This window comes from Dipteris shenzhenensis, chromosome 30 (genome assembly GCF_047967505.1).
Source record: "Dipteris shenzhenensis isolate YYH24624 ecotype China chromosome 30, Dip_SZ_1.0, whole genome shotgun sequence".
In the NCBI taxonomy this organism is placed as follows: Eukaryota; Viridiplantae; Streptophyta; class Polypodiopsida; order Gleicheniales; family Dipteridaceae; genus Dipteris; species Dipteris shenzhenensis.
Genome location: NC_141625.1, coordinates 35,908,754 through 35,932,803, shown reverse-complemented (window position 1 = coordinate 35,932,803; position 24,050 = coordinate 35,908,754). Strand labels below are relative to the sequence as shown.

Genomic DNA, 24,050 nt, shown 5'->3' with positions numbered 1-24,050 from the left:
GTTAACCAAGATGTGCCAACTTCGGTTGGAGAGACTTGGCTATAATTAAGGCGCCTCAACCCTTGGTCAAAGCTCCTTAATTATAATCAAGAGTGTTGACTCCGGTCAACCAGAGAATAAAATATATATTTTTATATTTGTTAGGTGTGCACATGTATTCAGTGGGGATGCCCACCGTGACTAGAATTAGTCCACAGTGTGTTATTTGCATGCAAAAGAGCTAACAATTAATGGGTGCCATGGTGGTGCGCTTTAATTAATTGTTGCAGGTACTACGCTGAACTCTTGTAAAAGATTCTCTTCAAGAAATAAAACACCTTCGGGGGGGGTCCAGCCCGACATGTTGTCCTAGGCCCTAGTGTCTCTGTTGAGAGAGGGAGAGAGGGAGAGCAAATGAGAGTGTCTCTGCTGTCTTTTGCGAGAGCTAGTATTGCACATAAGTAAAGAAGTTTTGGATTCCGTAGTTAAACACTCCCGTGTGTATTTCCAAGGACGCTCTATTAGTCTTCCGCTGTGAGGGACACCCTCTGTAGAGGTTCATTTCTAACATAAAGCCCTGGCTTATGTGAGAAGCCACCAAGATGTGACTTCTCAATAGTGGGGCAATGTTTTCACCCTGATATCGTGGTTGCATATTCAGCTCAAGCTATTGCTCAAGAAGTGTGCATTTTGAAGCCCAATGTTGGCTGAAGGTTATGCACATTTTGGATGCCAATTGAGCAAGAAAGTGCTGTTGCATTGTGAACCAATGTTTGGCTGTGATAGAGGACTATTTTTGGGCAGAAATATATTGCTTGATTGCATTTTGTTTCCTGGAAGGGATTGTGTTTTTTTTTTTTTCAAAGAAAGGAATGTTCTATTAATGCTTGAAAGATTTCATAGAAGACAGCAACCCTGAAGGTGCTAAGAATGGAAAAAACCAGAAAAGGCTGAAAGAAAAAAACCGGCCTGTTCCAAAGAAACCCAGCTTACTGCCTAGGGGATCTCTGGTACTGAGGTTAACAGCCAAGTGGGCGGACTATACAACCAACGAATCCCTCGCGGGGTGAAGATGTAGAAAACTCCTGTAGGCCAAGCCTTGCACAAACGAGCACGCCTCTCGATAGTCACCCTAGAGCCTAGAGTCCCACGCTCCCAGGTGGATCGTAGTGTGTATATGATGTCCTGCAAGATGGCGACTAGGGTAGCCGAGGGTGGAACCGGGTGCTCACCCATCACGAGACTGCAACGAGCCACCCAAATGTTCCACGTCGTGATGCTGGCTACCACCTCCCAAACGCTTTCCTCCCTAGGAGGAGGAGCTAGGCTGTCAGGAGGGACTACCTCATGGAGTGATATCCTCTAGATGCTCTAACCCTGTATCTGGTAGGCTAAGGAGATCTCATAAATCTGAAACGCATGTCCTCCCACTGTCAACCAGACCACCATCCCCCACGTGTAGACTCTCTGAAGACTCTGCATACGTCTCATGATCCTGAGGGCTCCCATCCAAATCCTCACTACGCTACGACAGCTTCACAGGCAGTGCAGGATAGTCTCTAGGAGACCATCGGAGCAACAATGGCACCGCCCCTCCACTCACATTTGCTCCAACCACAGTTCGACAGGCAAGCCTCCATGGGCGGCCAGCTAGAAGAAGTACGATATCTTCCTCAGCCGCAAACTGGACCATAACCACGTCCAAAACCTGGAACGAGCATCTCGGGACACTCTCTGGGTCACCCAATGCCTCTCCCTCCTCGAGGGGATCCACCTCGACGAGTCCATCTGAAGCCTCCTACCAATCCATATGGTGTAGGAAAAGAAGTACACATCATCCACCTGCTCGACTAGGCCGCCCCTAAAAGGCCAAAACCACTCTTCCGGATCCCACTGGACCTCCCTCAAGGGTCTACCCTCCCACAGCCAAAGGAGCCATCTAGGGACATCCTGCTGAAACCGGCCTCTAATTACTCAGAGGGCAGTGGAACTAAACCTTTAATCACTTCAGCACTTATTTACAGCTCACAAAGCATATATCACAACCATTAACCATTGCATGATCACCATTTGGCATTTACCCATCCGTTCACAAACAAAACCACTGAAAAAGGGATGGAGGCTAGAATGCCCCTACTCAACAAACATAGACAAGTGCACCCAATTGGCCCCAAACATCATGGTGCCACTTTCGGTATTTCTTTATATTTCACAGTGAAATGATTACAAGTTGCATCTGGGAGACCTTCCCTGCAACTGAGCACGCAGCCCCAATTCACTAAGCCTTCGCAAGGTTTTCAAGCATAAAACACCATCACATAAGTACACTTAACCCATAGGCTCAACCCAAAGGCATTCTCTTTTCCGAGTGCAATTCCATTGGCTGTCCAGATGCAATCACACTGCACCCCAACTGCACTCTCTTTGAGTGGTTTCCAAATGGCATTCACAAAGCTTTTCAAAGCTCCAAAATAAAATCAACAAAGTACCCAACCAAAGAATGACTCATGTAGCACTGCCTGGGCACCTGTGAGCCAAGAAAGAGACGGCACACGAGGCCAACCAATAGCTTATGGCAAAAAGAAATTGCAGCAGCAAAATCACAACTCACCAAGCCTTGAAAACTCGAACCAAGTCCTCAATCGCCAAGAGGACATAGTAGCCAATGCCCAATTGCATTCTCAGCCAAAGAGGAGTGCAAAGGCATGAAAAAAGAGCATTTACAAGAGCCAACCAGCAAGAATTCCACTGAAAAATGCGAAAAGAAGCACTTCTGTCGCAAAGAAATGGGAGTTCTTGGGCTCAAAAGAAGCGTGCTTTAGAGAGGAATGCATTGAGAAGGTTTTGGAGAAGTTTCATCGCCGGAAAGTCCTCCAAAACTGAGAAAAACCAGTCAACCAGCGCGTGGGACCACTCGAAATTCAACAGAAAGCTGTAGCTTTGCAAGAGGAGAGGCCCAGGAGGCGGTAGAAGATAAAAGGTCCAGAAAAAAGCCACTTTTGCAAATTCGACCAGCAAAAGAAGTGCTCAGCTCTGCCCATTCTACCAAACGCACGGAGGGAAAAGCATATCACTACGAAGGGGAGGCAGAGGGGAAGCAAAAAACCACACATGTGAAGTTTAGAAGGCCAAGGAAGGTGCAGGAATGGCAAAGGAGCATGTAGAAGGCACTAGAGCCACTTGGAACTCTAGGGGGGCCACTGAAGGTACATGGCCCTCTAGGGGGGCCCATTAAAAATGCCACATCATCATTTTCCAACAACCACTCTTTTATTTCCTTGGAATGCCTTTGGGCCTAGGGATTAATTACGCTTATGTGCTAGGCACCATGCCGCGTTGAATTACACATTATTAAGCCCATGCTTGGACTTTTAAAACCAAAGTTGTCACGGTCTTGTAGTACATTAAAGTACTTAGAATTTCACGCCCCCGTGACATAGCCCTCTTTTGAAACAGCAAACTGTGACATAGCCCTCTTTTGAAACAGCAAACCACAGTTTGCTGCCCCAAAACACAGGAGTGAGCATGAAATATAGCATAAAAGAGTATACAAGAAAGCCGAAGCTATAGTATACAGAGATAGTATAAATATGGCTAGAAGAGGCATGCATCCATCCATATACACTGCTCAAAATCTATGTGATCCTTGGCAATCAATAATCAAGATGCATCAATATCATGAAGTCTCACATCAGAAATACTGTTTGCTCAATACCTGGGATGAAACATACAGTGTCATCAAGCAACCTCATGAAATCACGGTGAGTCCGTCTGTACTGAGGGAGTGGAGGTGCTACCCCCTCTCGAACACCAGGTAATGCTCCAGATGCTCGGACCGCAGTCGGCTCTAACTGGAAAGCATCAAGGTAAAGCTGCAATATCCCAGGTGAATTTACCAGTTCACCTTCCTCCATCCATTTCGCATCAAGTGATGGGTAATTTTGAAATTTTACCAAGTAGCGACGGATAACTTTACCCTTAAGCTTTCTATCTCTGTGTGCCAGAATCTGCTCTGGGACCATAAGTTCATCCTGTTCTTCCACTTCGGGCTGCACCTCATCAGGTAAATCCTCGGGAATATCTCCATGATATTGCTTTAATAAGGTCACATGAAAGGCATTATGTATCTTCCAATACGGAGGCAACTTCAGCCTGTAAGCTACCTCGTTTATCTTTTCAGAAACCTGGGAAGGACCATAGTAACGCATGTTCAGCTTTGTGTACAACCTTTCCTTGCCTTTCTTATTTTTCAGCCTTGCCTTCTGAAAACGCAGCAAAACCCAATCACCTTCTGTGAATACCAATTCCTTGCGGTGCTTATCTGCTGCTCTTTTCTGCTTGTCCTGTCTTCTTTGCAAGGCATATTTGATCTTCTTGTAAGCCTCTTCAAGGCTTTCCACAAAATGATCAGCTTCGAAGATTTTCTCTTTTGTATGCAAAATTTGTATGCAAAATGGAAGGTATCTTCTTGGTACCTTCCACTATTTGAAAAGGTGCTTTACCTGTGGATGTGTGCACCATATTATTGTAAGCATATTCCAGCAAAGGCAAATAATACTCCCATTTGCTTTTGTGGTCTGAGACATAGCATTTAAACATATCCAAGATGGTAGAGCTTTCATGCTCCGATTGTCCATCAGACTGAGGGTGAAAAGATGACAAAAAATTCAGCGTAGCGCCCATATTTTCAAACAGCCCTCTCCAAAAGAGGCTGGTCATCCTCGGATCTTTATCACTGATTATAGATTCAGGCATCCCATGATACTTGAAGACATGCTACAGAAACAATTTGGCCATTTGATCTACTGTAATTTTCTTTCTTACTGGCACAAAGTGGGCTTGTTTGCTAAACCTGCAAATTCTTGTCCACAATCCATCATGTCCAATAGGAGTACGTGGAAGATCAAACACAAAATCTATAGCTATGCTTTGCCATGGTCTATCCGGAATTGGCAAAGGATGTAACAACCCAAGTGCCTTCTGCCTATCAAACTTTACTTTCTGACAAACCATGCATGTTCTCACATATTCTTCCACATCTTTCCTCAAAGATGGCCAATAAAAGTATTGCTCCATTGCTGTAATTCCCCTATGTCCTACATATGGAGGGGCATGACTTTCCATTATGACTTTCTGTCGCATCTTATCAGTGACACAGAGTCGTCCATGCATCAAAACGAAACCCTCTTTCAACATATAGTGATCATGTCTTTGACCATCAGAAAGCTGATCATAAATAGTTGAAAAATCAGCATCATTAACATATTGATCTTTCATCACATCTAACACATTGTTGTAAGCAATGCTCACTGCTGAAACACTGGGTTTCTTGGAGACTACTTCAGGCTGTGGTTTCCTGGAAAGTGCATCAGCCACGACATTTTTGTTACCCGACACATGTACAATTTGAAAATGAAACATTGAGAGGAAGTTAGCCCATCTCATGTGCTTTTCAGATAATTTTCTCTGTGTGAGAAAATATCCAAGTGACTGATGATCTGTCTGCACATAAAAATCAGCTCCAAGAAGGTAATGTTTCCATGTGGTCAAAGCATGTATCACTGCTAACATTTCCTTCTCGTATGTCTGCAAGTACAATTCAGCATCTTTGAGAACTCTACTCTCATATGCAACCACTCTGCAGCATGCAAGGGAGAAGCAATTTCTGCAAAGTACTTTATAAACCTCCGATAGTATGAACACAACCCGAGAAAGCTTCTGACTTCATGCAGTGTTTTCAAAATTGGCCAACTCCTTATGGCCTCAACTTTTGCAGGATCCATCTTGACTCCATCCTTTGACACTATATGACCGTGAAAATGAATTCATGCATAAAGAACTCACTTTTCTTGGTGTTTATTAATAGCTTGTGTCTTTTCAACTCTTGAAACACAATAGTGAGGTGCTTCCTGTGCTCCTGCTCATTTTTAGAGAACACAATGATGTCATCGAAGAAAGTGCCCACAAACTTTCTGTGTGCTCTAAAAATTATGTCCATCATTCTATTGAAAGTGGCAGGTGCATTAGTCAAACCAAAAGGCATCACAAGAACTCATATAAGCCAAATGGAGTGCGGAAGACAGTCTTGTAGACATCTTCAGGCCGTATCCTTATCTGATGGTATCCACTTTTAAGGTCAATACGACTGAACATTGAGGAACCTTCCAACCGATCCAATATATCATCAATGCGTGGAATTGGAAAACGGTTCTTAATTGTGACTTTATTCAACGCCCTATAATCAATACACATTCTCCAACTGCCATCCTTCTTTTGCACAAGCAATACAGGGGAACAATAAGGAGAATTACTTGCCTGTATTAATTTCTTTTCCAAGAGTTCCTTCACTTGTGACATTATCTCTTTCTGTTGTGCCTTACTGACACGATAGGGAGGTGTATTAGGCGGTGAGCTTCCTGGAATTATATCAATTTGATGATCCTCGAGCCTCTTGGGAGGTAATTCTTGAGGAAGTGCATATGAGAAACAATCCTGAAAATCTGAAATAAAAGCAGCCCTTTCTCTATCTAAAGCAGAAAGAGTAGAGCCTTCCTGAACTGGTTGGCTGTCCTCTTTGACAAAAATAAAGTAAGCTGAAATATGACACTTACTTACATTGGAAATACAAGAAGCTGAAACTACAGGGACGGACTCCCCTTTTAACTTTACATCAAGTACATGATTTTTGCCTCTATGAGTTAAAGAAATCTTCTCGTCTCTCATCTGCACATCAAACCCCCACCCTGTACATCCAAGGCTTTCACCCAAACGACACGGGTTCAAATCTCGGCAATGGAACCAATGAAACCGGCCTCTTATCACTCAGAGGCAGTGGAACTAAACCTTTAATCACTTCAGCACTTATTTACAGCTCACAAAGCATATATCACAACCATTAACCATTGCATGATCACCATTTGGCATTTACCCATTTGTTCACAAACAAAACCACTGAAAAAGGGATGGAGGCTAGAATGCCCCTGCTCAACAAACATAGACAAGTGCACCCGATTGGCCCCAAACACCATGGCACCCCTTTCGGTATTTCTTTATATTTCACAGTGAAATGATTACAAGTTGCATCTAGGAGACCTTCCCTGCAACTGAGCACGCAGCCCCAATTCACTAAGCCTTCACAAGGCTTTCAAGCATAGAACACCATCACATAAGTGCACTTAACCCATAGGCTCAACCCAAAGGCATTCTCTTTTCCGAGTGCAATTGCATTGGCTGTCCAGATGCAATCACACTGCACCCCAGCTGCACTCTCCCGATTCATCTGAAAAAGTAGGATTTTCACTTCCATCAGTTCTTTCTACAGGTACATCGAAAAGGATCTCTTTGAGTGGTTTCCAGATGGCATTCACAAAGCTTTTCAAAGCTCCAAAATAAAATCAACAAAGTACCCAACCAAAGAATGACTCATGTAGCACCGCCTAGGCACCTGTGAGCCAAGAAAGAGGCGACACACGAGGCCAACCAATAGCTTATGGCAAAAAGAAATTGCAGCAGCAAAATCACAACTCACCAAGCCCTGAAAACTCGAACCAAGTGCTCAATCGCCAAGAGGACATAGTAGCCAATGCCCAATTGCATTCTTAGCCAAAGAGGAGTGCAAAGGCATGAAAAAAGAGCATTTACAAGAGCTGACCAACAAGAATTCCACTGAAAAATGCGAAAAGAAGCACTTCTGTCGCAAAGAAATGGGAGTTCTTGGGCTCAAAAGAAGCGTGCTTTAGAGAGGAATGCATTGAGAAGGTTTTGGAGAAGTTTCATCGCCGGAAAGTCCTCCAAAACTGAGAAAAACCAGTCAACCAGCGCGTGGGACCACTCGAAATCAACAGAAAGCTGTAGCTTTGCAAGAGGAGAGGCCCAGGAGGCGGTAGAAGATAAAAGGTCCAAAAAAAAGCCACTTTTGCAAATTCGACCAGCAAAAGAAGTGCTCAGCTCTACCCGTTCTACCAAACGCACGGAGGGAAAAGCATATCACTACGAAGGGGAGGCAGAGGGGAAGCAGAAAACCACACATGTGAAGTTTAGAAGGCCCAGGAAGGTGCAGGAATGGCAAAGGAGCATGTAGAAGGCACTAGAGCCACCTGGAACTCTAGGGGGGCCACTGAAGGTACATGGCCCTCTAGGGGGGCCCATTAAAAATGCCACATCATCATTTTCCAACAACCACTCTTTTATTTCCTTGGAATGCCTTTGGGCCTAGGGATTAATTACGCTTATGTGCTAGGCACCATGCCGCGTTGAATTACACATTATTAAGCCCATGCTTGGACTTTTAAAACCAAAGTTGTCACGGTCTTGTAGTACATTAAAGTACTTAGAATTTCACGCCCCCGTGACACCTGCTCTGAGATACTGGGAGAGTCAATGTGCCACTCCTTCCCCAAACGTCCCACCACTCTGATCATCTTCTAGTGAATCCCACCAAGACTCCCATCCATCTCCAAGTCTCTCTCAGTGAGTGGCTTTAGTAGGCCTCCAGGTCCTGCACGAAAGAAGTCGGGGTGTGTGCTGCCTTGCTGCATCAACATCCTCAAGGGGACACTAGTACGAGAAAACTGCCCCAACCATTTGCTATCTCTCCATACGCGAAGTTCCTCCCACCAGGACTCAAGAATGGCTAAGTCAATCTCACTCATCCATTGTCCTACCCCTCGCAGATGCGCTAGGGCGTCACATCGCCTCTGCCTCCATGGGTAATCAGCTCCAACGGCCAAAGGACCCGGCCGGACCACTGTCCCATTGTGTCTAACCAATGTGAGTCCGTTGTCCGAGCATACGCCCCTCCTGATCTCTAGTCTCTGGGTGCCACATAAGGGACTGACGCTCAAACTTCTCTTTGCATCTAGACGGAGCACAAATGAGACCCCCTGCCAGTCTCTACCAGACCCTGTGGAGGCTCCTCATCTTTTCGCCATATTAGAGGCCATAGTCAAATTTGGCCTTCAATTTTTCGACCTAGTTCTACGACCATTATGCCCAAAATTAGGAGCCCTATCCCATGTTCACAAAAAAACATTTTCCTATAGAGAACTCAAAGATATAAAACATTTTCCAATTTTATAGGTTTTTACTGAATTTTTGTGGGTTTTAAGAAACATAATAACAAAAATCCCGTCAAATTTACAGATTTTGAAACCTTCTGTTTTCAAATTCAAAGGTTAATTTCCAGAATTTCCCATTCACCTGACATTAAATCTTCTATTTTCAAATTCAAATGTTAATTTTCCATTCACCTGACATTAAACCTCGACTTCTTGTGAATATTAGCTCTATCACATTGTTCAAGTTCTCAAGGACCATGAGGATATAATTTGATTTCTTTTACCTGGATCCTAGGATTCTCAAGGGCTATCAAGATATAATATGAACAGTCAATATATATTTTGTGACATGGTCAAAACTCTAACTATGGCCTTTTTCCTCCTCTTCCTTATCTGTGCTCCAATCGTGCTTCCTTCAATAGAGTCCATTTGCCAAACCAAAACCTCTCACTCCATTACCAACACTATCATTTCCCAAATTTTCAGCTTTATCACATTTTTTAAAAGCCGTCCTTGGCTTTTAGGGACCATGAGGATATAATATAATTTCGACGAGCCTCTAAGGTTCCCTAGTGTTCCTCATGCCGTCCGAACCTACCCAAAGTAAGTTCCGAACCAACCATCAGAGATGCCCAATGCATCCTCTGTGAAAGCACTAGCAAGAGGCGATATACCAGGTTGTGGCAAGTAGGACCTCGTTTGCCACTAAGGCGCGACCTACTAGAGAGAGTTTGCCCAAGCTCTAGTAGAGAAGCTTGCGTCGAACACTCTCAAGGACCGGGGCGATCTGATGCTCTGCTATAATGTCAATACCAAACTGGCATCCGAGGTATCTCGCTGTCTGGCCCCGCAATATCCATCTAAAGCCAAAGTCACTCCCCCACTCACGAATCTCCTATGTCTCCTCAAAGCCTGTGAAGAAACCTATGGATTTTGTCTAGTTAATCCGTGCACCCGAGGCCTCACAGTAGATAGCCACGGCGCCACTGACTCTCTCCAGACTCACTATAGTGCCCTCAACATACAAGGCCGTGTCATCTACAAACTCCGAGTCAAGCAGCTCCTCCTCCTGTCTAATTGGGAGCCTCAACCCTGTGAGGCCCGCCACCTGTGATCTCAAGTAATAGCCCAAAGCCTCCGCCACAAACAAGAAGAGGAAGGGAGCGAGTCGGAAGCCCTAGTGGACCGACTGAGAGAGAGGAAAGACCTCGCCCGTGTGTCCTCCGATAAGCATCCGACTAGAGCTCCCCGCATAAAGCGAAGAAACTCTCCGACCCATCTGTTTGAAAGACCCAATCTCTGCATAGTACCCTCCAAGAAGGACCACGCCACCCTGTCGTAGGCCTTCTCAAAATCCAAGAGAAGGACTGCCAACGGCTATGACTCCTCCCTGAACCAATCCATTGCCTCCCAGAACGTGAAGATGTTGCCCAAGATGTTGCGCTCCTGGACGAACCCGGTTTGTGTGTCGTGGATGATGTCAGTAAGATGGGGCCGTAACCGCAAGCTCAAGACCTTGGCGAGGATTTTGTATGTAGTATCAAGCATAGTGATCGGTCTCCACTGTCGAATGTCTGACCTATCTCCCCCTTTTGAAATCAAACAAATTCACCCCTGCTCAAGCACTGAGGGAGGGAGCCTGTGTCAATATCTTCTAGCAAGCTAATCAGCAAGGGGTGGAGATAATCTCCCAGAAGTTCCGAAGCCCAGAGTCAAGCCATCCTCACCCGAACACTTTTGGGTCGGGAGAGGATTTATGCAGCAGACTGGAGGAGCCTTTCACAGATGAGGAGCTCTCGGAAGCCCTCAAGGCGAGACTACTGTCAGAACGTGATCCCAAACTACCTCTAGAGCCACAAGACCAGTTGGGGTCATCCTCTCCCTCTGAAAGAGCTGGCTGTAAAAACCTGTGGTCAAGTCTAAAATCTTCTGCAGGTCAGTGTGCATGATGCCCTGCGAATCACGGAGACACTGTAGCTGTGTGCTTGCTGATCGGGGCCCAGGGGTCTGAAAAAACTGCTTCGTCATCCTATCCCCCTGCTGCACCCACCGGGCCTGAGAGGAGTGATAGGAGAACTCAGCCCACCGAATCTCTGTGTCCTGAAGCTCAAGGCGAGCACTCTCGAATCTGTCGCCAAGCCACTAAGAACCTGAATCCTGCTCCCTGAGCCGCTCTATGGAGGCGAGGTTTCTCCTCAGCTCGCTCACTCTCCTAAAGAGTCCTCCTCCGCCTAAGGGCGTGAGCCTGTAACTCCTCATTGCTCCTCTGAATCGCATCAGCCACCCACGCAACGCAGCCCCCGCACGGTGCCATCTTTGACTGCTCCCAAATCCCTACCATTACCTGCTCGATCTCCTTGTCCTACAAGAGGTCCTCTGAAATGCGGACCCCCTTCTGGGGTAGACCACGGCGGGGCTGATCTAAGTGAAGTACTACTGGAGAGTGGTCTGACATTGTGATACCTGCTAGAATCCCAATAGAGCCGCCTCTGTGTAGTGCCCAATCCCCAATATAGAAACGGTCTAGTCTCTCGAGCAGTCCATCATGTCTCCTCTGTCCGAAGGAGAGGAGGAGGCTGCCTGGTGTCCTGCTGAAATCTGGCTCTCTCAACGGGTCTCTGCCACTGATCATGAATATGAACTGCTCCCAGGTGCTACGCTTTGCTGCTAGCATCTTAGAGAAGGAGGCGCTCCCCTACTTATCTTCCCCAAACTCCAGGTTGTTGAAGTTCCCTCCAACAATCCAGGAGTCTACATCCGGAAGAAACTCTAACAGCCTCCTCCAAAAGGCCGAGTGGTGCTATCTACATGCAAGGGCATACACGTTCAGGATCCCAATCCTGGACTCTCCCATCCGAACTCCCATCCAAACTGCCCGTCCTGGGATGAGCTCGCCCTGATCATAGACCTCTGGAGCCAAAGTCTGTGAGACTAAGATGCAAACCCCTCTGCTCCGTCCTACTGCGGGGGACCACTCCTCTGGACCTCTCCCTGGGAGAAGGAGGTGTCGTCGTTTGATGTTTGATGCTGAAAACATGTGCTCTTGAATCAAAAGGATGTCCACTATCCGCCCTATCACTGCCCTCTGCAACTCCTGCCGGAGTATCAAGTACTACGACTGGCTATGAGCACGGTCGTGGAGCCCATGCACGTTCCAACTCACTATGGTCCAACTCATGACAAGGTGCCGAGAACAAGGCTCTCCTATGGGTGGGTGCCTGTTCCAAAAAGACTGCCTTGTGTGACTTTGCCGAGGGTTTGGAGGGCGAATAGTCCGTGTCTATGCGACGACGTACTAGGGTGGATACCAGCTCAATACCGATCTTTCGTGCCCATTTCATCATGAAGAAGACTTCCACCCCGAACCGCTCTGCACACTTCTGGAGGGGCCAGTAGTATGCATGATCCACCGCTGTGTCAAGCGGCAATCTGATAACTCCTACCGCCAAACCACATCGGCTCCTCACGCATGAAGCTCAACTGGAAGTTCACCTCCCCACCATGGGCGTACGAAAGATCTAGTCCCCGTGCTCCCATCCACTCATCCATCATGTGTGAAATCTGGTCTCCCATAATGGCATCAAACACCTCTAGGGTCCACTTCTCCAACCTTGTGGAGACAAACTGAAAACTCCAAACCGGGTGTGTCTGAGAGCCCACTGTGCTGATCAAACTCCCCTTCCGTAGCTACAGGATCATAAGCGTTACCTCCAGCGGTAAAGGATAGGAGTCTGGGATCTCCAAGTAATTCCAGGGTCCCAACCTCCAGAAGTCCCACGGTAAGGGGTGTTTAGGCTGGAGGTGGGGGGCGGCTGACCTAAAGGATGAGCCCCATCCCTTTGGCTCCCTCCCTAAATGGGCCTGCTGCTGCGGTGAGGGAGCAGAAGGGGACGTCGTCTTACCCTTGCCTGCTGGCAGCGGTGTCGAAGCACGGGAGGGGGGGGAGACTAAGGAACCTACTACGGAGGTGGAGAGGGGGGCAGCAGGGGCGGGAGGAGGTGGGGGGGCACAGGAAGGGGGAGGGTGGTGAGATTGATCACAGCCGGGGGACCGGAGTGGGGTTGGGAGGGGGGGAGTGGAGGGGAAAGGGGGGAGGGATCTGGAGGGGGAGGGGGAGGGAGGGAAAAAGAGGCGATCATAATCTCCCCCTACTGATCAGGCTTGACGGGGCTCTAGATCCGCTCCTCCTCAGCCACTGTTTGGCTATCGCCCGCCATTGCCACATCAGGAAGTCCTAGGGCTCGCTACTGATGCGAGGGTGGATGCCGACGCTGAATCTCTGCCACATGAGGAACATCTAGCTAGGCAGTGGCCCCTTTCGCTGAGGGAGGTGGATCCCCACGCAAGGGCTCCTCCTGCTGTTGTTGCTCCTCGTGCCTTGCGGACAACCTTGTCTCTCTCTTTGCGTTTGGCCCTCTGCCTGCAGCACTTGTGAGCTTGTTTGCTTGGTTTCTTTTTCTTTTGAAGTCCCCTTCTGAAGGGGTCACCCAAGGGACTGAGACTCCTGCTGCTCCTGTCTGAGGGGCGCGAGACTCTAGTCTGCTAGCTCTGCCTACTTTGCGGGGGGGAGGGAGGAGGGGGAAGCGCTTGGCCATTGCCATGGGGGCAATCTTTGGCTAGGTGACCCATCTGTCTACACCGAAGACACTAGCCTGGTAGCCCAAAAATCTCCACACGCTGGCGAAGTGTGCCCCCTTCAAGGGTCTATAGGAGGATCAACTCTCGGCTCTTAACCACCAGTCTGATCCTAGGGACCCCGTCATCTGCCACAACTGAGGCAACCGACTCTAGCAGGGACTCGAGCACAGTGCCGAATTCCCAACCAATGGAGGGGAGGATGGCTCGATACTCCTTGAGAGCCTTGGGAAGCGGAGCATAACCGGAAAACGAGGCACATGGTGTGTCATGTCCATGTCCTCCATTGTAAATCCATGATACCATGGAAAGAGGTAAACTAGATGCGGGCCAAGGAGGATGGGGCTCTGCTCCACGAGTGATGAGGCAGTGTTGGGGGGAGCTCAACTGGATGAGGAAAACACCTCTTCCATAGATGATGACCTCCTGGATGTGGTTGCTCTCTAATGTCAAGCTCGCCTGGATCCACTCTTGCACTTGTCTCCGTGTAGGCATGAGGCCCACAATTCTGCCCATGAGCGCCTTGTCCTGGAAGGACCGAACTGCTTGTTGTACATGCTGCTTGTTAGCTGGGGAAAGAAGAACCTTAATGGCTGTGGGAGTCGAGGGTGCTGCCATAGAGCCCCTCTGGCCAGACCAAGGGTCATCACCAAGATTTTCTTTCACCTTAACAAGCACAAATGCTCCCGCTGCAGGGAGGAAAATGAGGAAAAAGAGGAGAGGAAGAAAGGCGTCCGAGGGGGAGGTGAAAACGAGGCGAGGCGAGACAAAGAGGCAGAGGAGAGAGATGGAGAGGGCGGAAGGAAAGGGAGAAGAAAGAAGGGAAAAGAGAGAAAAGGAGAAGAGAAGGAGAGGAGGGAGTGAAGGAGTGGAAGGAAGGCAGGGGAAGAGCCTACGGGAGGAGGAAGAGGGGTGGAGAAGAGGGTGGGGGAGGCGGAGGGGAGAGAAGGAGAGGGAGGCGAAATGGCAGGGGGAGGTGCACTGGCGGGGGAGGCAGGAGGTCAGGGGGAGGTGCGAGGGAGGAAGGGATAGAAGGCGGGGAGGCGAGATGGCGAGGAGGAGGAAGGGTGGGCGGAGGAGCAGTGCGGGAGAGGCAACAAAGAGCAGAGGGGGCGGGGGGAGAGGAGCAACAGGCAATGGGGCAGACAGGCCACCACGGACGGAGGGGGGAGCTCACCAGCTTTTAAAACGAAGGGATTGTGTTTTGGGCAGGTACTTTTGGGGTAGATTCTTTTCTATTTCAGAGCAGCCACTGTCAGTGTATGCCATTGTAGTGATTGCATAGTAGTTACATGCTTTTCAGTTGCATTTTATTTGTAGGTACATTTGCCCTCATTCTTGAGCTTGCAATCATGTCTCTCAATGAGAATTTTGGTACCATGACTCAGGCAGATAAGTTGGATGGACCCATCTATGCTTTGTGGTCATTTACACTCAAGAATATTTTGGTTGGTAAGGTTTATGGGACATCGTGTATGGTGATGAGACTAGACCTGCTGGATCTAGCACGAGTGCATCTTCCAATACCACTCAGGCTTCTACTACCACCACCCAAGTGGCTCCCATGGAGAATCAGAAGAGGTTTGATCGCAAGGGGGCCCGAGCTTTGGCATTCATTGCATTATCAGTGAAGACGCATATCAAGTCTACCATTAAGTCATATAAGCATGCAAAGAATGCTTGGGACAAGCTGAAAAGTATGTGGAATGTCAAGAATGAAGCAAGAAGCATTGCTTTGAACAATAAGCTCAATGACCTATCCATGTTGAAAGGTCAAACTATTTCAAAGCACATTGCTAAGATTACTAATATTCGAGATGCACTCGCAACCATTGATGAGGACATAGAAGACAAGAAATTGGTCTCTATTACCGTCAATAGCCTGGCTCCCTCATATGGCACATTTGTTACCTTCTTGACCATCATGCTCACGGCTACTCCTCTCTCGTTTAATGAGTTAGTTGGCTTGCTCTTATAGGAAGAAACGAGGACTTCCAATGCTGCCTGTTCCTCTAGTCAGGGTGAGCAAGCACTTGCCACTCATAGAAGGGTAGATTTCAGCCTACAGGAGGTCATTTTCAGAAAAAGACCAGCCATGCTCATCAACCCAGAAAGGAGGGAAATGCAAACACAAATGCAGGGAATGCAGATAAAGGTGCAAAGGTGAAAAAAGGCAGATGCAATTATTGCAAGAAGCCTGGTCATTACATTGCAGAGTGCCAGAAACGGATTGCCAATGAGAAAAAGAGGCAATGCACAAGCAATAATTATGTTGCACCAGCTGAGAATGCAAATGCTTCATCATCTCATGCAAATTTTGCACAAGAGAGAAAGGATTTTGAATTTACTGCATTTCAAGACAGATTTTGGTGCCAGGGGGCATTCAGTTGCATATGATGCTTCACATGTGACATGCTTCATCTGGTGATTCTTCATTTGCTGCCTATCTTGTTTCAGTTCCATCCATGGCCCATGATCAGCAAATGCTCCTGGAATTTCATGATGATCAATGAAGGATCAAGGATCCAAAGAAAGGGTATGAGAATGCCACGTTTGGTCATGCGCATCACAGAGCTTTGGCATATTTGCATAATCATAATATGGTTGAAGGTTTGCCAAACTTACAGCACGCCGCTCAAGAGGTGTGTGAAGCATGTGCACTTGGAAAAGTTACATCGCCTACCTTTCCAAAAGGATGGCCCAGATTCACTAAGAGCACACAAGGTTTTGCAGATTGTGCATAGTGATGTTTGTGGACCGCTGAATGTAACTACCCATATAGGGTATCGGTACTTTGTTACATTCATTGATGACAATTCCAGGTTCACGTGGCTCTCATGAAATGCAAATCTGAACTGTTCAATTGGTTCAAGGAGTTCAAAACATTGGCTAAGAATCAAACCAATTCTAGAATTAGAACACTCAATTCCGACAATGGGGGAGAGTATACTTCAAATGCCTTCGAAGGTACTTGAAAGAGAATGGGATAAGGCATCACAAAACAGTGCCATACACGCCTCAACACAATCCGATTGCAGAGAGGAAGAATAGGACTCTCATGGAGATGACACGACGTATGCTGAAATTTGAGAAAATGTCAAAAGCATTTTGGGATGAAGCAATAGCTACAGCCACATATATTCAGAATTAATGCCCTACACAAGCATTGGTTGACAGGACACCTTTTTATGGCTACAAGCCCAAGGTGGATCATTTCAGGGTATTTGAGCCAGTTGCATATGCTTTGGTACCGGTTCAAAATCGATCCAAGCTTGATGATAAGAGCACTAAATGCAGCTTTGTGGGGTATAGCACTGAAAGTAAAGGCTTCAAGCTTTATGATCCAGCCACCACAAGGAAAGTAATCATAAGAAGGGATGCTTTATTTTGCTGAGCAGGATAGCATGCAGTCCATCAATGAGGATTTGCCTCCGTATTATGATACACCTCTGGATATTGTTCAGTTTGAGGATGATCCTGATTTGGTTCCTTCAGTTGATTTGGGTTCTCCAGTTGATATTCCCTCTACCTCTCACACTCAGCTGAGTTGCTGCATGTTGAGGGTGCTTCTCCCTCATATGTTTCAGATTTGCAGCCAGCTCATGGAGAGGGACAGCCCAATATTTGGAAGCACTATCACCACTGTGCAAAGGATGCAACTCCGGGTCTTCCAGTTGCTATTCCTAGTGGTACAAGTGAAAAATCAGTTCCAAGGTGGGCTAGGTTGACTCTTGCAGATGCCAGAGACCAGCCCACTTTAGGGAGAACCAGGGCCAGCATCAAAAGTGCACAAAATCATTTCAATTTTGCCTTGATGACTACAGTGATGGAAGCTGAAACTAAACCTCAGCGTTTTGAGGATGCACAAGGACATCCCACATGGCAGGAAGCTATGAAATCAGAAATTACATCCATTGAGAAAAAATGGTACATGGGATCTTGGTTGATCCTCCCAATGGCAAGAATGTGGTTGGCATCAAATGGATCTACAAGGTCAAGTATCATGTAGATGGTACAGTTGAGAAACACAAGGCCTGTCTTTTTGCCAAGGGGTATGCTCAAGAAGAGGGAATTGACTATGAGGAGACTTTTGCTCCGGTGGCCAAAATGACTACCATTCGTTGTAGCATTTCCTTAGCTGCAAATTACGGTTGGTCAGTCTTTCAATTGGATGTCAAGACTGCCTCTCTGAATGGGGATCTCAAAGAGGAGGTCTATGTGCAGCAGCCCCAAGGTTTTGTGGTGAAGGGACAAGAGCACAGGGTATGCAAGCTGAAAAAGGTATTGTATGGGCTCAAGCAAGCACCTCGTGCATGGTATCACAAGATACATCAGTTTTTTTTGTCCCAGGGAGCCCAATCTCTATGTTCTACAAGAAAACGCAGATTTGGTCATTCTTGTGCTATATGTGGATGACACTATACTCACTGGCAATAATTTGCAGAAAATTGCAGCAGTGAAGTCCGTCTTGTGTTACGTCTTGGGTTAGACATTTGATATGGCACATATGGGGTTTTACTTCACTATTGGCTTGGCATTGAGATTTGGTAGACCCAAGGGGGGATTAGCATGTCACGAACAAAGTATTCCAAGGGTCTCTTGCAGAAATTTAAAATGGAGAATTGTAAACCTAGGGACAAGAGCACAAGGTATGCAAGCTGAAAAAGGCATTATATGGGCTCAAGCAAGCACCTCGTGCATGGTATCACAAGATACATCAGTTTTTTATGTCCCAGGGAGCCCAATCTCTATGTTTTGCAAGAAAATGCAGATTTGGTCATTCTTGTGCTATATGTGGATGACATTATACTCGCTGGCAATAATTTGCAGAAAATTGCAGCAGTGAAGTCTGTCTTGTGTTACGTCTTGTGTTAGACATTTGATATGACAGATCTGGGGTTACTTCACTATTGTCTTGGCATTGAGATTTGGCAGACCCAAGGGGGGATTAGCCTGTCACAAACAAAGTATTCTAAGGGTCTCTTGCAGAAATTTAAAATGGAGAATTGTAAAGCTGTGGCCACTCCATTGGAAAAGAAAATCAAGCTGAGTAAGCGTGATGAAGTTGAAAAGTTTGATGGCACACTCTATAGGCAGCTGGTGGGTAGTCTTATCTACTTATGTTCCACTAGACCAGACATTGCCTATGCCACATGGTTACTCAGTCAGTTCATGCATTGTCCCACAGTCACGCATTGGAACGCAGCAAAAAGGGTTCTCAGATATGTACATGGTACACTCTCTTATGAGCTGCATTATGCTCCAGCTGATGACGTATTGCTGAGTGGTTTTTTAGACTCAGATTGGTCACAGGACATTGATGACCACGAGTCCACTTCAGGTTATTGCTTCTCATTGGGATCCTCTAATGAAGCTGAATATAAAGCAGCAAACGCAGCCACTATGGAATGTATGTGGTTAAGGAAGCTACTGCATGATTTGCATCATGCTCAGGATGGTGAGGCATCTCCGATCTTTTGTAACAACCAGGGTTGCATCGCCATTGGCAACAATCCTATCTTTCATGCTCACATAAACACATTGAAAATCACTATCATTATGTGTGGGATTGTATTCACGATGGCTTCATTGATCTTACATATTGTTCCACTGAGGACAATGTGGCGGATATCTTCATGAAAATCCTAACAATGCCTCTCTTCATACGTCATCGACATGGCTTGCAGATCATAGACATTCAAACAATGTCAAGGGAGGTTGTAAAATGACATTGTTTTTCTTTGTACTCCCATAGGTTGCTATATCCACATGTGGATGAATTTGTGCAACCATGGTACATTAGGTACTTCAGGTACTTCTGAGATCACTCTAGAGTACTTCAGCCATATCATTGAGGGGGGATTTGTAGAGATATACAATGATTTGGTGGTGTATAGGATAGACTAAGACTTAGTCTATTTTGTGCGTTAGTACTTGGACTATATATACCAAGTACTTGTACTTCATTTGGTTGAACATTTTAGTTGGAGTTCACTTGTGTTCACTTCTTGTTCTCTTGTGTTCACAACCCATCTCCATTCTTGTTCCTACACACGGGCTCACTCTTTTACGTTTTCCATGTTTTGTCTACCTCATGTAGTGTGCTATGAAGAATATGGAACAACTCTCACAAATGACAAATCAGAAGACAATTGAAATCTTGTAATGAACACCATATGAAACAAAAGGCAATCAAATTTTCAAAAGAGAGGACACATGTAAAGGAAGACATGGGAAGGAAAGGTCACTTCAGAACAATAAAAAAGGTCATATGAGAAGACAATAAAAAAAGGTCATACAAGGAGATCGCAATAAAAGAAAAGTCGACTCATAAGACAAGTGTTAACAAAAGTCACCTGAACAGACAAATGAAAGAAAGATTACAAGAGAAGACGTGAAAAAAAGGTCCGTTAAGAAGACAATTGACAATAAACAAAGTTTATGTAAGACGGGAAATAAAGAAAATGTCATCTAAGAAGAGACGTGAAAGAAAGGCCACTGTGAATATGCTATGAAGGTCACCTAAGGAAACCAACATAGAAAGGTCACAGCAAGACATTTGAAGCATTGGTCGCTTGTCACATGAGGAGACATTTGAAAGAAATGTCACCTAAGAAGACAACTTAATGAGAGAAATGAAGCCGGGATGACATCAAGACAGATTAGATGGATATATTGTGAAAAAGCAGCCCTCAAATAACCAAATCCTATTTTTGGAAAGCACCCATGCAAAAGAAAAAAAGCATTGCTCATATTACCTACAAACTATCTTTCCCATAACCCCAGACTGAACACACTCTCAACCAAGCAAGAGCATTGGCAAACATGTTTCTGCTCTGAAGGAGAAAAACCTTTGTTGAATGGCTGCCGGGCAAAATTGGAGGCGATCATAATCTAGCCCACATTCTCCGATTGCAACTACCTGCATACTGCTAGCCAATTCAGAAAGGTCTACAAAGCACAAATTCCTTAACAGTGTTTAACAGAGTAAATAATCTTGCCAATTTGAGTATTCTCAAATATATACCTTTGTAAGAGTAGAATATATCCAATTGTACAAATTCAGATTTTTGTTGTTCTGAAGTCCAAAATTCTACAAAGAAAATAAAAGAGAAAACAAAAGAGAAGAAAAACGAGGTAACGGAAATATTTTGAGTATTCTAAAATAGAGAAATCATACAGTCACACATTGCACACCTTCCCTAGCACCTATTTCAGGATTTGGTACTTTGACTGAGGTTCTCATGACCAGGGCTGCAAGTAGGCATTGGTATGCCATACTGTTGTAGTGTTTGATGCAACGCAACAAAAAGATCATATGGTTAACAATTATCCTCAACAAATAATCATATGGTGAACACTGATCGTCCACAAATAATCATGGTGGATTAACTCTCTAGCATCAAACCACATGACAACTCAGTTTAGCAAGTGCACAAAGATACAAAGGGCCCATATACAGAATAAGAGAAGGGAGCATCCATCGACTCATCTACCAAGTAATGGGATGGGAGATGGGAGCATGACCACCTCAAAGGGCAAGGCACAGTTCTATAGTATGCCTTCAAGAGATGTAAAGGCATTCACAATGTCTTGCATACACCAGCCCAACAGTCTTCTAAATGTTGAAGAGATCATATAATCCTAGTGTTTTGATACTCCAAAGGTGCTCTACCAAAGAGGAGAGGCTGTACAAGTCACATGCATCTCTTGCCAATCCTCAACCATGCTATATGAGAACAAAACAGGTGGTGATAGCCACAAAATGTACAAACCTCTTGACTTAAAACACCTGAAGTTACTACAGCAGCTTGGCTTCCTTCATTTTCATTGGTGTAGCAAAGTTTTAAGAAGCATTGTGTGGAGGGCACACAACATAGACAGATTGCAGCAGCCATGCATCAAGAGCACTTGAGATTGGTAAGGTTGGTCTTGCTAACCCAACCCATTACTACAATGTTTCACTCTACTTTGCTTTTGGTGGACGACTATCCTCCCTCACTTTTGATAAGCACTAAATATCCTAGGAAACTTCAAGCATCCAAGACTCAACCCTGTGTGGGATACGCAAACTATTCCAAAGATAACACAAGCAAGGCAACAATGCTAGACCTTCTGGGGTCCACAGGACTGCACCCATACACTATTTATAAAAAAGAACTAAGTTCAATCTATGAAACAGCCTCCTGCTCCTAATCACCACCATAGATTGCGCCTTTAGACTAGATGGAAGTATATCTTCATCAAGAAGATGCCTTCCCAAACTACAAGAGGGTAGGGCCTTCCCAAACTACAAGAGGGTAGGGCGACACCGTTTAACAAAGTATGGCCTCCTGGAAACTTGTATAATTAGAACTATGTGGCTGCCAACACATGCAGTGGGAAAGAACGCACTATGGCACAAATCTGTAACAAATGATCCACGAAAAGTGCCCCTTCCTCTAGTCTAAGTGCTGACAGTGAGACTTGAGTGCCAAGATTCTAAGTGTATTCACTATTTGAAACAAAACTTCAAAATAGACATATACTTCAAAGTTCACAAGCCACATTGGCAATTGCACAATTGTCAATAGCAGCTACCTAGCAGAGCTATTCTCCTAATTTTAAACGGAGAAATAGATCGTGATTCATAACGAGTCACAAGTGATGAGGGCAATAGCAAAGGGCCAGTTGGCTATATTTAGCCAGAGACGCTTATTAAAGTGGGATGCTCTCCTATATAAGAGTGGCCTGGGTTATTATGACGGTATTCCAGTGTGCACACACCACTAGCTGGTTTGGTATGGATTGAGAGCTTGGCTTCTATCATGTACATGGTGGATCCCAAGGAGTTGTGCCGAAGGTTCCTTGGGAATGGGTTCTGGTTGTCAGAGCTACAAGTATGGGCTTGTGGGATTCTGATCTCTAGCCCACGTGCTTGGAGGTGGCTGGGAGCTGAGTTGCCTGCTGATTGTCTTGTGTAGTTGATTTTGTTTTGGGTTAGATCCTAGAGGGGCCTGGGTTATTGTGACGGTATTCCAGTGTGCACACACCACTAGCTGGTTTGGTATGGATTGAGAGCTTGGCTTCTATCATGTACATGGCGGATCATGAGGAGTTGTGCCAAAGGTTCCTTGGGAATGGGTTCTGGTTGTCAGAGCTACAAGTATGGGCTTGTGGTATTCTGATCTCTAGCCCACGTGCTCGGGGATGGCTGGGAGTTGAGTTGCCTGCTGATTGTCTTGTGTTGTTGATCTTGTTTTGGGTTAGACCCTAGAGGGGACTCTACAATTGGAAAACTAATCTTAGATAGGGGAAGCCACCTCATTTGCATCCCATCAGTCTCATGCATGTAATTTGATTATATTTTCATGGAGCTATGTGTGGGATTCAAGAGTTAAAATGCAATATTTGTAACAGGTTTTCCCCCATTGTTGAATTCTACTTCGGAATCTATTGTGTGTTTGAGTACTAAAATATTGATAATTGAAACGACAGATACACTAATATCCACGACTCACACTCCGTCTCATTGACTACTTTTGCCTCTAGCATTGACTCTTCATTGGGTTGCTCCTTCAAGGGCATGATCTTTGATCTTAATGACTCTAATGCTATTGGGCAGAGTGATGAGGATATGCTGCAATATTCTCACATCTTGCAAAGGTACTCTACAGCAGTTCATATTTTCCATTAGGGTCTTCTTTTGAGTGGAGATGAAAGTCATGACCCCTGCTGTATTCCTTTTCTAAACCTTGGACTTAACAACGGTTGGGATGGATGAACACAGTGTGAAAGGGTATACCCTACAATGGACACTTCACATGTGGCACAACCCTTCAAACAGCTAAAATGAAGAGCTACCACTCTTCCAAAGAGGCACACGTTTCCAGACAAGGACACTTCTACTTATAACATTATAATCGATCCAGGGTTGCACCCTTCACAAGAGGACACGTCTCTTCATGCACATACCTTTTGGAACACACGTCTATTCAAATGTGACTCTTCACTCTCTACATAAGAGAAGCCTCATTGTACGGATCATACAACTTCAAACATTCTGTGCAATACAGATTCTTACCATGGTTAGCCTCTATAGATGTCGCTTGAAAGTAAGGTAATGGGAACATTCGATGATGGATATCAGAGAAAAGAATGTAACCAACCTTCCCAGGCTACAGAAACAAACACGAGATTCACATTACCAACTCAAATCAAACCTTATGGTATCCCCATGTCATGCTTGCCTGCGTTGAAAAAAGGGTAACTAAAGGGCATTCCAGGCATAGACTGAAACATGCAGTCTGAGCTTTTCAGTTAAAACTATGTTTCTCAAGATCATGATGATCAGAATGAAGTTGGGTGTGTTTGATTACACCATACCACATGCTTCATAAC

The 24,050-nt window shown here is 45.6% G+C and overlaps 1 protein-coding gene across 2 annotated transcripts in view; it reads right to left on the bottom strand.

The window, feature by feature from the left end:
• Window positions 1-24,050, bottom strand: part of LOC147882043 (TatD related DNase) — a 51,128-nt gene that overhangs the window by 26,264 nt on the left and 814 nt on the right. For both annotated transcript variants that reach the window (XM_087402007.1, XM_087402006.1), the window contains exon 7: window positions 20,522-20,592. In XM_087402007.1, the coding sequence (XP_087258133.1) occupies window positions 20,522-20,592 (71 nt within the window). The remainder of the gene's footprint in view (window positions 1-20,521; window positions 20,593-24,050) is intronic.